Source organism: Vicia villosa, linkage group LG1, assembly GCF_029867415.1.
Source record: "Vicia villosa cultivar HV-30 ecotype Madison, WI linkage group LG1, Vvil1.0, whole genome shotgun sequence".
Taxonomy (NCBI): Eukaryota; Viridiplantae; Streptophyta; class Magnoliopsida; order Fabales; family Fabaceae; genus Vicia; species Vicia villosa.
This window is the reverse complement of record NC_081180.1, coordinates 66,896,048-66,910,511: the sequence shown is the minus strand read 5'-3', so window position 1 is coordinate 66,910,511 and position 14,464 is coordinate 66,896,048. Positions and strand designations below refer to the sequence as shown.

At 33.9% G+C, this 14,464-nt stretch overlaps 3 protein-coding genes across 4 annotated transcripts; 1 reads left to right on the top strand and 2 right to left on the bottom strand.

Moving 5' to 3' along the window:
• LOC131640325 (lipid phosphate phosphatase epsilon 1, chloroplastic-like) lies at positions 1–1,574 on the top strand. Its single transcript, XM_058910738.1, has 4 exons — positions 1–657; positions 782–1,004; positions 1,119–1,192; positions 1,344–1,574. The coding sequence occupies exons 1-4, from the start codon at positions 325–327 to the stop codon at positions 1,572–1,574; spliced, it is 861 nt and encodes a 286-aa protein (XP_058766721.1). The 5' UTR covers positions 1–324.
• Positions 1,567–5,203, bottom strand: LOC131640316 (GTPase ERA-like, chloroplastic). The gene is made up of 10 exons (XM_058910731.1): positions 4,805–5,203; positions 4,390–4,535; positions 4,153–4,293; positions 3,968–4,081; positions 3,758–3,883; positions 2,786–2,884; positions 2,511–2,612; positions 2,246–2,326; positions 1,939–2,067; positions 1,567–1,849 (listed from the first exon to the last, which is right to left on the bottom strand). Exons 1-9 carry the CDS (start codon positions 5,160–5,162, stop codon positions 1,981–1,983), a joined length of 1,254 nt encoding a protein of 417 aa, XP_058766714.1. The 5' UTR covers positions 5,163–5,203; the 3' UTR covers positions 1,567–1,849; positions 1,939–1,980.
• A 2,055-nt stretch (positions 5,204–7,258) lies between these two features.
• LOC131640301 (uncharacterized) lies at positions 7,259–11,557 on the bottom strand. 2 transcript variants are annotated; one of them, XM_058910721.1, is made up of 4 exons: positions 11,160–11,557; positions 9,996–10,715; positions 9,239–9,673; positions 7,259–8,083 (listed from the first exon to the last, which is right to left on the bottom strand). In XM_058910721.1, the coding sequence occupies exons 2-4, from the start codon at positions 10,711–10,713 to the stop codon at positions 7,905–7,907; spliced, it is 1,332 nt and encodes a 443-aa protein (XP_058766704.1). In that variant the 5' UTR covers positions 10,714–10,715; positions 11,160–11,557; the 3' UTR covers positions 7,259–7,904. The 2 variants fall into 2 exon arrangements, with proteins under 2 accessions (XP_058766704.1, XP_058766701.1); XM_058910718.1 differs by having other exon boundaries at positions 11,278–11,556.
• Positions 11,558–14,464: the final 2,907 nt, after the last annotated feature.

Sequence of the window (14,464 nt, the reverse complement as noted above, 5' to 3'; positions counted from 1 at the left end):
GCCAGTGTGTCATCATTTTAATATTATTCATTTGCCCTGATAAAAATCTCAAAGTATCACCTTGTCTTTATTATGGTCAGCTACAAAAACCAGAACAAAAGACGTCATGGCCTCCTACACATCACAGTTTCTATTTTTAACTAAAAATTGGAATCCATCGCACAAAAAATATATAAATTGCAAGTTTATAAAACGTGTGCTTTGCGAATTTGATATAACAAAACCTGCAGGATCAATGAAAATACTAATCTTTTTATTCTTTTCAGCCTCTCACTAACTTCTGTCTTTTTCCATATACATTAGATTCTTTCAAATTCAAACAATATGCTGAAACTATCCTTCCAGATGACAACAGCAGCCACCCTTTGTTGCAACCCATCAAACAAATTTTTGAGGACAAATCAACCTAAACTAAGATACTCTAAAAATACTCCTTTTTCCTCTAGTTTATCTGCTTCAAGATCATTCAGTTGTAGGTTTGTTCCTTTCAAAGTTTGGGTGGCAAGTGCAATGGATGGATTCATAAAAACTCCTTACAGAAATGGAAAGAGTGATGAACAAGTTAAAGTGTTTGAACAAGAAGCTTTTGTTGATAGATCATCTGAGTTTCAGCCAAAGTTTTTGTTCCATGAAATGGAATCAACTCTTAATCAATTGGTTGGTACTCCATGTCCATAATTAAAGTACTTATATCATAAGAGCTTATGATACAAGTGTTTATGCATAACCTATTTTTATAGTAAAAAATCAAATAACTTTCTGATAATGATGTTGTTTTCAGAGCAAGTGGATAGTAACTTTCTTCTTTGGTGTTTTCATTATTTGGAGGCATGATGAAGAATCCTTATGGTTTGCAGCAGGGTCCATTTTAAATACAATGTTTTCTATTTTACTGAAACAAATATTGAATCAGAAAAGACCTTCAACCCTGAAATCTGACCCTGGAATGCCATCTTCACATGCTCAATCCATCTTCTTTACTGTCATGTTTATTATCTTGTCAAGTAACTTCTCCCACCTTCTATTTCCATTCAAATTACAAAGAAAATGAAATATCCTTTTTTTTTCTTTACATTTTGCATTTACTTAAATTTTATGTCTCTATGATAATGCTGCAGGTGTTAAAATGTCAAGAATAGATGAACTCACCATTATCAGCTGTGGCTTGGCTTTCGCATTAAGTTCTTATTTTGTAAGAATATAGTAACTCCCTCTACACAGTATCTTGATTACAAATATCTTGATAGCAACTTGTTCATTGGGCCATGGAATGAAGTTTTCAATATAAAGTTTACTATCATGATGTTCAATCTCAGCTTCTTATGCTTATTCTTTGATTTCAGTCATACCTGCGGGTGTCACAAAAACTTCATACGGCGAGCCAAGTGGTCGTTGGAGCTGTTATAGGATCCATTTGCTCTGTATTATGGTATTGGCTATGGAATGCTTTTATGCTAGATGCTTTTGTATCCTCCTTGGGGGTCAGAGTCATTGTTGTTTTGGGGTCTGCAGGAATGTTCTTATGTTTTCTTTTACATATGATTCTCCTGTGGCTTAAAGACAAAATTAAATGAAAGTGTGATATAACATTAGAATTGTATCGTACCATGCTGTACGGGCTAAAACATTTCATTTTGATTCATTCAAAATAGAATTTTTACAAATGTCTAGCTATCAAAAGAATCCATAACTATCACCGTACGTGGAAAGATTTATACTCATTTGAACATTTTAATCAAAATGTGATATCGAACCATACTCGAGACAGTTTAGTGCTCGAATACCATCTTCACTATTGTTTGTAGCGCTTTAACAAGATCTGCTTTACAAAATTGATCACGGGACATACCTACATGGAGAGGAAAGGGTTAGTACCTGCCAAAATCATATTCCATCTATGTTTTTATCATACATACTATGATAGGATTCTTAACTTACATAATATGATACATGTCTCGCGAATTTTCTTACATGTGCACATTATACAACACCTATTTGACCACCATAACCAGAGTTCTTAAGAAACCCTTCGTCTTGTCGCCAATTTTCTTTAACCTTTACTTGAATCTGTTCAAAGTTCAAACACTAGTCTTGAGCAAATATTTTTCAAATCTCAACATAATATGAACGAAGATTGAAGCACAGTACCACTTGAAGCTCAAAATTAATATATAAAACGGAAAAATATGGAGGACCAGGTTCAAATGTAGCACAGATACAGAATAAAAACTACGCAAATAGGCACCTCAAGAAAAACTTTCTTCTGCAGAAAATCTTCAACGTCAAGGCGGGCAGCTGTTGCAAGCAGTTTTAAAGCTTTTCCTTCCTGAAGTAATTGAGCACAACATAAATGTAGGTTACTTTTAAAGATATCAAACCCAGCATTAAATTACGCTTAAAATAAATGCTACAAAGACAGAATCATAATATGTTGGCAGTTTTTCAGCTAGCCTGCAATCAATAACGTAAGTACACAAATGATCAATTGAATTTTGATATAAGTGACATACTTTTCCAATAACGATAATCTTCTGGGAGTTTCTCTCTACCAAAATCTCCACCTGTATAAAATCTTTTGCTTTTGGTCGGGTCTTATAGCTTTTAACATTCACCTGAAAGAATTGGCAATAAGAAAATATTTGTAAATGTAGTATCTATGAAAAGAAAAATAGTTATTCCTTGAATTTCTTTCTAGCTTTTCTAAACCTTATTCATTTTGCAGGGTGGGGAGTGGGGAAGTGGCCAAATCAGTAAATCATAAATAGAAAATGAACTTAATGACTACCTGACACACATAGGGGATTTCATTTCGATACTGCAAAAAAATCTTTTCTCTTATGATTTCAGCTACAAAAAATCTTTCAGGATGTTCACTGATAATGTCCTGTGAATTCAAGAGCAACATTATGGTGAGCATAGCACATAATGCAGAAGAAAAAACTAAGATATATTCAGGCACTCATAATATCAATAGTTGCAAATGGCATGTTATAGCGATAGCCGAAGAATGTGCAATATTGGCGTGTCAGTGCACCGGTGCACAGTCTGCACAGACTATTTGCATCATTAGAGCGTGAAAAAACATAGCATTTCGAATATACATTGTCACTTGAAGGCTTTCTCTTTCCAGTTCTTACAGTACAGGAAATATTACATTCACAAGTCACAATGTATGTGAGATTAGCAACACACTGGTTGCAAGTTGCACTGAAATCCTTCTCCACAGTCCACTCTAACATTAATGCATCTCTATACCATTAGGTGGTTGCCAAAAATGGCATATTTACATGCTCAAAGTCAATAAAAAATATGAAGCAGTTCATTTATCCTTGATAGATAAATTCAAAAACTACAATATGACCCAAAAGAAATGAGAAATGTATAAAAATTTGATAAGTGATTGTTGAATATCTTAACTTCATTTTACATCTTTATACAATGAGCTAAATTAGCAGATAATGCCAAAATCAAGTAACCAATATGTTTATTAGTCACTGTTTTTCACATTCATATCCTGCTTGGTTCGCTTTTTTGACATTCACCATAAGCCCAGCATAATTAGCCAGGTTTAATTAAAGTTCATCCTAAATTAAATGTGTTTACTCTTTTCATAATCAGGAGTTTAATAGAAAGGAAATGGTCATTTCAGTCAGTGTCTAATGGATTTCTGTTTTTATCTCTAACATTGAAATGAGATGGTGATGATGCAACAATGGACATTTGAATGAGGGGAACAAAATTTTAAGTTTAAACATGCCTTTGGATAATAAGCTGGTCCTTTAGGAAGCTTTGACAGTATCCAGTTCTTGACATCTTCAACCCCTTGACCGTACTTGGAACTAACTGGTATAACCTCATCAACATCAGTAAATTTTGTATACCACTGCAAACACATGAAAAATCATGTCTATACTAATTGATTAAGTTATACATGCTAACGTGTAAATACTAATAAATGAGTCCCAACCTCAAGTTTCTTCGCAACTTCACCGGGTTTGATAAGATCCTTCTTGTTCATAATCAATAGAGTGGGGGGTTTATTTTTGGAGTTCCCTACACCTTCTTCTAACACTTCATCGATCTAGACACAAAAAGAAATTCAGCAAAAATGAGAAAAAAAAATGTAACAGCTTCGTAAACCAAAAACCATACTTTTTCAGGCGCTTTACATGCATCAACGAGAAACAGTACACAGTCAGCATTAACTGCAGCGCTGCGAACATTTTGCATCATCATTGAGTCTAACTTGTGCCTTTGCTCTTGCAAAACACCAGGAGTATCATAAAGTACCATCTGCAAGAGATTCATAGTTTCTCAGTTGTTACGTCCAGATGCTAATAAAAATCTTTGAAATCAAACATAAGAATGAGGTAACACATAATACCAAACCTGATAATCCGAGCCGGAACATATACAAAGAATCCGATGCCTTGTTGTTTGAGGTTTATCCGTAACTATAGACAACTTTTGGCCAACCATTTGGTTCGCGAGTGTACTCTTCCCAACATTTGGTTTTCCAAGTAAAGCCACATACCCTGCATAACATTGCGAGATAATAAGCAATGCAACAGAAAGTAGAATACTAGAGTTACTTGATATTGTTATGTTAGTTAAGTTAGTTACAAGTTAGTTACACATAACTAACTTTCTATTATGTTCTAATAAATCATTTGGCCCGCACTAGGTCATCATTGCTATGAAATAAACAATTTAATATTATTTTCATTCATCATATTCACATTGTATTATGGAAACTCAAACAAACCCTAATTTACATTTTATAAGTAAAAATTAGAATACAAACCGCTTCGGTGATTGGGATCGCAATCATAACCGAGTTCTTCAGTCTCATAATCATCGAGCAAACCCAAATTGCGGTCGGGTTTCTCGCTGAGGGATAAGAAAGATGTATCATCATCTGAAAATGAAGCTCTCTGTTCTTCTTCATCTTCTTCTAGTTGTTGTTGAAGTGCGATAAGGTCTTGTTTGGTGGAAAATGCGTTGGAACGACATTGTTTGGTTTGGCAGCATAGATGTAGATTTCGGAGGAAGGAAGTTCGGGAAGTGAATTGAAGCGGAAAGAAAGAGTGTTGAATTTGAAAGGGGAATTGGTGTGTGGGAAATGTTGCGGTTGAAGCGGCAAGCGAAGCCAAGTTCTTCATTGTAATGGCCTTTTTGTTTATCTGAAGTCCGAAGATAATGTTTAATGGAATCTTTTTGACGACGTCGTTTTATAAACTATCTTAGTAACGTTTACTTTTACTTTGAAAAAGCTAAAGCAAGAATAAGTAATATTATAAAACTGACAGTCAACCAATCACAACCATGTATCTAATTAAAACACAATTTTAATTTAAAAAAACTAATATGACATGGCAAATGTAAGAATTTTGATTGGATGTATGTGTAAAGTTTGTTTACACTGTCAGTGCACTACCTTTAAACTCTTTTTTTTAAGATAATAAGAGCATGTTTGTTTTACTTTCTCTTAAAAATAATTTTTATAATATTATATTTTTGTTTAAAAAAATTATAAATATAAAAATTTAATTAGGGTCTGTTTGGTAAATATAGCAGTTAGCGGATAGCTTATAGCTTATGACTGATGACTAATGGTTTATGACGGATGGCTTATAGCTTATAGCGGATGGTTGAGACGGATATCTTATAAGTTAATTGAAATGTTTGGTAAAATTAGCGGTTCAATTAACTTATAAATATAAAATGACATAAAAGATATTTAATATATAATTATTTTATTTTAAATTAAAATAAATTATAAAGATTAAAAATGGATTTTAATTAAAATAATAAAGATAAAAAAGAAAGAAAATAATAAGCTATAAGACATAAGTTAAACGCTATTTGAAATAGCGTCTGAAAAATAAGCTATAAACTAATAAAATAAGCTATAAGCTAGTGATGAAAAGACTGTTACCTAACGAGTCTAAATTATCATATGAGCTTTTATAAGACAAACTATAAGCTCGAAAATATGTCTTACCAAACAGAGCCTTAGAATAGTTATTGAGAAAAGGGGTGATGCACAACAGTGTAAAATATTTTTACACTGTCAACCAATCACCATCATGTATCCAATTAAACCATTCTTTTATTTGATAGTTTTTTATTTGATAATTTTACACTGTCATTGCACTAGTTTTTAACTCATAGTTATTTTTAAAATATTATTTAAATATTTTGTTATTTTATTGAAAAAAATTTAATATTAAAATTTTAGAAAATTATTTATTTTGAAATTATTTCAAATAATTTTTAATAAAAATTATTTTTGTAATACAATTTTTTTGAAAAATGCAATTTTGATTATATTTTAATCTTAATCTTTTATAATATGTTTATGTTATATAGAATGTCAAAATTAATTATTCAATTTATAAAAACAAATTTTAAAAAAATTAAAATTTTGAAACATGTTTTTATAAAAATCATTTTTATAAATATAAAAAAAAAACTATTTTTTTAAAAGCTAAAACAAATATGCCCTTACAAATCTCTTATAAGATGCTAGCACATATACATTTTTGACCTCCCAAATAAATAAAATATTAGACCAAAGCTAAGGGTAGTTTTGTCCTACTAACATCACAAAAATGGTGACATACTTTAAGGTTTTATTGAGCCGCTAACAACCACGTACAAAAAACTCATTTTAATTCTTTAAATGAGTTCCACTATATTATCTCACACTTTTAAATTATTTACAAAATTATTTACCTTTACTAAATATTCATACAACTTATAAAAAATTTCAAAATATATATATATATATATATATATATATATATATATATATATATATATATATATATATATATATATATATATATATATATATATCCAACTAAATTGACTGAGACCGTTTTTTACTGTGAGAACTTTACTGTGAGAACGATTGGTAATTTGTGGACGTGCTTTACAATTGACTTTGTGAGATCTGCTCACACTCCTACAATTACCTAACTAAATTGGTTAAGTTATTTAGAGCTTTATTAACTTAAACGTCAATGTTTAATGTAAATGGTAAACTCCACTTATAAAAAAAAACTATAAAAAGTGACACCTTGGTGAATAGTTGAGTTTTACGCACCAAAATAAAAAATGAATCACCAGAGATATACTTCGATCGTATAAATCTGTGTTGCACTTACCCATGATTACCATATTTCTATGTCTAAAGAGCAAACAGATGGCATAAAAATGATGTCTTTCCCATTGAAGGGATACAACATGATGCCTCAAAAGTTAAACCATGAAAACTTTTTTCAGTTACGGGATTTGTAAAATCATCCCCAAAAAAATGTAATTTGCTACGGCATTACAATAAATACGAAATAAAAATATTACAATCAGCAGCATTTTATTTCAATATGAAAAGGGGCCGCATCATTGCTTGGGAAACATGGTCATACCTCCAGAGTTAACGAATTGCTTTTTCATCAGGTAACACAAACAAGTGAAATGTGGCACAATCACACCAGATTAGAAACCAGATTCTACCAGGTTGTGCAACCATCTTTGACCAGATTTCATTTATTAATAACACTAGGTATCAAATTTCTTCTGCTGTATTAGAATGCTTGGAGAAGCAAGCATAAAGAATTTATATGTGCTCTGAAATGTATCAGATGCCAAGGTAAGAAAAAACTATAGGGTATTATCTTTATCAATATGGACTGTACCATTTTACTAATCAACCATCTAGACTTTTGCCCTGGAAGGCAAAGTTATTGAACTAAACGGCCCAATATATTATGCACATACTCAAAATGCCGCAAAATTGTAGTTGTTCAAGTATGATATGTGTAAGCCACAATAGTAGCATGTAAAACTTTTATTCTCCTCTCCTACCATTACTAGGCAAAGTTAGAGTTGGTGGAATATTACTTGGCTCCATCATCGTGTTCGGAAACCTGATCATGGTCTGCAGATGTTGATCCTTTACTTGATGGGAGATAAGACCATGCTATTGCTGTACTACCAAGTACAATGGCAGTAGTAATAGAGCCCCAGACCCATCTCTGCCTTCTAGTCTTTCTCTGTCTCTCACGCCGTGCCATCTCTAAACATGACAATAAATGACATAAATGAGAAAAAGTGGAGCAAAGCAAGCTAGGACATACATTTAGGAAGCAAACAACAGGATATCAATTGTGCATACATGTCATCGGCAACAGCTAATTACATAGCCTAGCAAATTTAAAATCTATTGGGTTGACCCACTAAACATAGGTAATAATCATGATCAGGCATAACTTAAGATAGATAGGTACTACCTCCGTTTCAAATCATAAGCTGATTTGGGGGGGGGGGGAGAATTGTTTCAAAAGTCACTTTACAATACTAATGAAACATTCCTACTACTTTTTCTATCATATCGGAACTATTTATTATTCTCTATTCTTTAAATTGTCTTAATTTATCTTTCTCATACCAATAACAAATGACAATTATGTAAAATAGCTCATAATTTATCTTCTTCATACAAAATTATAATTACATTTTTTAATGAAAAAGTTGAAAGTGACATATGATTAAAAACCGAGGGAGTAAATGGTAAGAGCCCAGAAATAGCAAGCAAATAAACGCTGCTCCTACAAATGTATTATTACATGAACCTAATACAAAATTGAAGGTAAAGGCACATGGAATCCAAAATACTAAGGAAAAATACATGTTAATAATTCAAAGAAACTTTGGAAGTAAAGCACTTGTAGAATGCATACCTAGCAATTGAAATGCATGCCATACTTCACTAGTTTTATTACCAAGTAAAAATCCAGTACAATAAACAATAATGATATACGGTTTGTTATTGGGTCTATAATTGCAATAACACTGCATACAAGTATCAACTTATGAGTTTTTAATTTATAATCACAATTATCTTCATTTCATAATAATGGATTTTCAGTCCAATCAGCATAGTATCTTACATATTATTTACATAGTCAAACATGACCCCTACCTATGGACAAACAACTCCGATACTCTAATAATGAAATTACCATATGCCAGTCATAGTCAATTACCATGATGCACAAACTCAGTGCCACCTAATGTTTATAATCTTGAACAAAAAATGCTTGTTTCATTTTAAATGGATGATAATGCGAAATATTTGTTATGAGGAAAAGAAAAACTATAAATAAACCCAACAAGCTAGGAAGCTACATAGATGTATTTATGACATATTGAAAGTTGATGAAAATCTCACCTACTGCCTCTTGGTTTCTCTGAGACATCTCCCTATTCATGGTCTCATAATAATGAAGGCGTTCCAATAATCGAGAAATCTCAAAGTTCTTTGAGTCTAATTGGGCTTCCATCTCTGCCTCCATCTCAGCCCTGGCAGTTCCTTTCCCAATGGTGTTTGATATGAACCTGGCAATGTAAACCTGCTGACATATATCATCCACGGGATCAGAATTCAGTTGCCTACCTTCCGCAAAAGCAGTAAGATCTGCAGGTAAAACAATTCCAACAAGAGAAAGCCCTTGTCTGATTCTCTCCCACTGGCTTTGCATGCTTTTAAGAGATTCTTCCACTTCCTTTCGCTTCTCTATCTCCATCAATAGACTCAACCTTATTTCACGCAATTCAGCATCAACATCACGTAGAGAACATTGAGTCCCACCCTCAGAAGAGAGTTCTACAGGAAAGAAATATTTTTTCAGGTAAGCCAATTTATGAGATGAAATATTCCCAAAACATCAACAGATCCTTTTTCCCTCCCCTTATGGTAAGCCTTCTAATTATGTATCAATTAAACAAGATAAATACTGAAAATTTAAGATATTATGATTATGACCACAGCAACAATCATAAGTGATGCATCCATAAAATATGAGGAAAATAAAATACAAATTTAAATATAAAACTGAATTACAAACTCTATTGAAGAACCCCTATGGTCGTCCACATGCACATGCCCAATTGCGAAAAATCAATACAGTTAACCTGTTTCAATTTACCTTCCCAAGCGTCAAAAAACTCCACTCCGTGAGTGCTAAACTTTGCAGAGCGTGCTGTGCCTGTATTATCCTCTCCATCGGTGTAACTTGCCAAGCTCATAGAATCATTTAGATCAAAAAAGTCTTCATTCTCACTATCTTTTTCCAATTTCAACACCTCTACCTTTTCAACATGCATTCCATTAGCATCACTACTAATTTCATTTTCTTTCTGCCCATGCCCAACATCGCCACCACTGCTGCTACTAAGTTCAGTCTCCTGTACACCATTATCTTTTTCCTCCTTAACATTTTCAGGGTTCACGAAAGTAACTTGGAGGTCACCAGCTGAACTAGAAACCACAGTATCAGAGCTCTTCCCATTAACATTTCCCTCGTCATTCACCTCCTGCTTTGCCTGTACATTAGCCTCAGAGAAACTCTTAAGCAAGCGCGGCCCACGCCGTTTATGATTAATAATGTAAGGAGAAGGCGGAAACGAAGATGGCGAATTATGAAGCGGCGAATCCGGAAGCTGCGTCACCTCAGGAGTAGCATAGAGTGACGGCTTTAATTGAGGACGAGGAGGCACCTTCTTTCGATCAGTTCGTTCACTGCTCTTCCCCTCGAGCTTCTTCGTAGTAGGAACCGGCACGGAGGTGGAAGCAGATCTCTGTCCAGCCCTAGAAGCTCCAGGTTCTATTAACCTATCAAATGCTATCGCAGTAAAAGTCGGCATCGCTGCATAAAAAACAAATCAAAATCATACATAAATATTACAAAATTGAAAGAAAAATAAAATAAATAATAATAAGAATCCTATACCAAAAATGAATTGAATTCAACTTTTTCCAATCATGCAAAATCACTAATACAAAACAAAACCGCAATAATCGACCTATGATTGAATCCGATTTAAATTAATGCAAATTCATGAAACAACAAAAAAAATCAAAGAAAACGCAAGATGATGATCCCTAACCGAACTTAATCAACATCACCTTCTTTCATTTCCACAATTTAAACCTAACAGCAACAAATCGTAATCATGTTATTGATTTCCGGAAGAACAAAAGCAGAAAAAAAGAAAAGCAATGCATGATAGTTGATAGATATCCTATTGTAGCGAAAACCTAAAAAATTCAAAAAAATCGAAACGAAAATCGAAATCGGTAATTTGTGAACCTTTAGCAGAAGTTTCGCGGCAATCAACAGAATGCGAATAAAATTCGCAAAATCGTTATCTTATATTAAGTTACGGAATAACGAAAAAAGAGGAGAAAGATTAGAGAAAGAAAAAAACCTTAGCGTGAGGAAGAAGAATGGAAGAAGTGGAAAAGACTAATAATAAGAGGAGAGAAAGAGAGAGAGAGAATGAGATGAGAGGAAGCAGCATATGTTGATGATTGTTTGTTAGGGAGAATAGAGTTCCCACACCTGTGGAATGGAAATTATTTCAATCTTTCAACAACCTCCACCACCCTCAATCTCTCTCTTTCTGCTTCCTAATTTTTTTGGGGGGATTTGGTGGCAGCTTCTCCGCGTTTCTTTTAGGTTTGGTGTTGGAGGGATTTAGTGCTATTTTTCTTTTTTTGGTTCTATTTTGAGATTTATTGCTGACCAAACAAATTTAAATTTATTTTAATTTTTTTATTTGAGTTGATTTTTTGAATTTATTGTTGTGTGTGGCCCATGGGCGTGCTCGTGGTAAGCATTTGTCGTGTATGGGCCAGCCCGTGATACCTCATGCCCTTCGTCAGGGTAATAGAACTTAGAAGGATATTATTGACTTTTTGATTTTTTATGGGTTTTAATATTTATCATGTGCAATGTGAGCATATGTTCCTTTATTATTATATAGAAATTTCCTAGTTTGAATTGGTGTCTTGCTGACAAAGAAAGAAAAAGAGTGTGAAGGTGTATTTTGAAAGGACATAAAATAACAATACAATGATAAGGAAGAGTCGTGAGGAGGTAGGTTGTGTTTTAAGGGTACATTTGGACAATTGCACTGGGGTCTTTCTTTAACCGGTCTTCTTTTGATTTCTATTCAACATTTTTTTTAACAATGACTGATTGATTTTATTATTTGAATCAATAGAAATAGGGGTGGATATGGACCGGTTTGGATTGAATTTGGTCAAATTCATTATTCAATTCATATAGAACACTCCTGTTTGGTGAGGTAAATTAACCACCCGTTAAATCAATGGACTAGTTTAGGCAAATTCATTCATTTTCGGTTTGGATTCGGTTGGGTAGTGGGTTGCTCGAATAATCTTTTTGTTTTATTAATATTAAATGACTAAATGATGACTCATCATATTTTTTTCATAAAAATTAACTCAAAATTTTTATCTTCTTAAAAAAATAGATAATTTATTTTTACTATCTTTTAGCATCATATGGTAATAAATGATAATATCAACTAATAAAAATTATCTTAAAATACTAGCAACAAAAAAAGTTGCATGACATAAAATTATAACAGCATCAAAATAATCAAGGAGTGATACATTTAAAATTAGTTAATGTCATGGTTCATTAAAGTAGTAAATGTTAAGAGACTAAAATTACAACAACTAAGTTTTTTTTTTTTTGACAGAAACAAACTCAACACATTTCATTTATCAAACATCGTTCAATACAAGGAGGTATCATATTAAAGACCCTACGCCTAGTCCAGGAATTGGCCGCCTTAGCTAACGTATGGGCAACCAAATTCGCTTGGCGCTTAATGAACTTAACCTCAAAGTTCGGAGAAGAACATAACAAATTCCGAATAAACTTAATGATAAAACTAAATTCTGAGGAACCGACATGCTTAGTATGGATAGCATTAACAATAACTTGACAATCACTTTCAAAGGTCACATGAGAAAGTTGGGAAGAGATAGCATGTTGGATAGCTTCCTTTAGCGCCATGGCTTCGGCTTCAAAAACGGACAAGAAACCCACATCCCACGAAGCACCTGCACTGATGAATCTTCCCAAATGATCCCTAAAACACCAACCTCTATTAGTAGCTCCACGAGCATGATTAAAACCTGCATCAACATTGCACTTCACCCGATTAACCATAGGTGGAATCCAAGCAACCAAATTATTATTATTATCGCACACCACACACTCCTCTTTGGCTTGAAACCAATCATACCAATTATGATAGGCTTGTAACCCAATTCTTATTGCATCTTCACGACTATCTTGCCACACCACATTATTCCGACTTCTCCAAAGAGCCTCCAGTAAGACCGCAAATATGCCCGCATCCCTACGGTCCTCACGACAACAGACGTCAAAAATAATTGACTTAGCATCATGAAAAGAATGTAAATGGGTGTCAATTAAAGAAGACAAACCTGCTGCCCGCCAACTTTGAACCGTAGAAATACAACCAAAAAAAATATGCCACTCATCCTCTTCCTCTAATTCACACCAAGGACAAAGAGAAGGACAATGTACATGGTGTTGTTGCAAATTCGTACGAGTAGGAAGGCAACCTCTACAAATTCGCCATAAGAGATGTTTCGCTCTAGAAGGAGCAGATATGTTCCACAAGTTCTTCCAATTACCCTCCACCCCAAGATACCGAGTACTACTTTGCATCTCTTTCCAAATTCTATAACCCGATTTCACACTATATTCACCATTATGCTCCTCTTGCCAAACCAACCTATCCTCCGTGACCTCCTCCACAAAAGGTACTTTAAGAATAGATTTAGCCCCCACATGATCAAACAGATTTTTCACCATCCCTACATCCCATTGCTTTACGTTAGGGAGAAAAAGATCCTTAACATAAAGTTCATACACTTCTTGACTTTGTGGCCCTATAACCCACCGGCTCTCTTTATCACGAAGCCATGGATCATGCATAACCTTAATACGATTACCATCCCCTACACTCCACCTACTTCCAACCTTTAACACCTCCTTAGCTTTCCACAAGCTGCGCCAAACAAAGCTCGGATTGTTGCCAACCTTTGACTCTAGATAAGATGAGTGAGGAAAGTACCTTGCTTTGAAAATTCTAGATACAAGAGAATTGGGTTTTGTCAAAAAGTTCCAACCTTGTTTTGCCACCATAGCCATATTGAAAGCTTTGAAATTCCTAAATCCCAATCCTCCTTCCGTCTTCATCGTAGTCATTCTCTCCCAAGCCAACCACCTTATACCTTTGTTATTACGACCTCCCCCCCACCAAAACGAATTGAGCATTTTTTCAATATCATTCACCACACCATCCGGAATCAAGTAGATGCTCATAATATAAGCTGGAATTGACTGAAGCACTGATTTAATCATAACCTTCTTTCCCGCTTTAGATAAAGACCTACCACTCCAAGAATTGATTCTTCGCCATATCCGGTCCTTAATAAAAGAGAACACCGCCTTCTTACTTCTACCAATCATTGACGGTAGACCCAGATATGTCCCTGTTCCTATAACACTTCTCACTCCCATCACTTTAGCTAAATCCTCTTGAG

Bases quoted from the DNA above. Each gene is read 5' to 3' on its own strand.
- LOC131640325 (XM_058910738.1), top strand. From the start codon at position 325: ATGCTGAAACTATCCTTCCAGATGACAACAGCAGCCACCCTTTGTTGC. The intron at 658-781 runs GTTGGTACTCCA...TGTTGTTTTCAG, and splicing joins AATCAACTCTTAATCAATTG to AGCAAGTGGATAGTAACTTT. The intron at 1,005-1,118 runs GTAACTTCTCCC...ATAATGCTGCAG, and splicing joins CATGTTTATTATCTTGTCAA to GTGTTAAAATGTCAAGAATA.
- LOC131640316 (XM_058910731.1), bottom strand. From the start codon at position 5,162: ATGAAGAACTTGGCTTCGCTTGCCGCTTCAACCGCAACATTTCCCACA. The intron at 2,885-3,757 runs GCATGTTTAAAC...TTGAATTCACAG, and splicing joins GACCAGCTTATTATCCAAAG to GACATTATCAGTGAACATCC. The intron at 2,327-2,510 runs GTATGTCACTTA...CAATTACTTCAG, and splicing joins AGATTATCGTTATTGGAAAA to GAAGGAAAAGCTTTAAAACT.
- LOC131640301 (XM_058910721.1), bottom strand. From the start codon at position 10,713: ATGCCGACTTTTACTGCGATAGCATTTGATAGGTTAATAGAACCTGGA. The intron at 9,674-9,995 runs GTAAATTGAAAC...TCTTTCCTGTAG, and splicing joins GTTTTTTGACGCTTGGGAAG to AACTCTCTTCTGAGGGTGGG. The intron at 8,084-9,238 runs GTGAGATTTTCA...TGTCATGTTTAG, and splicing joins GAGAAACCAAGAGGCAGTAG to AGATGGCACGGCGTGAGAGA.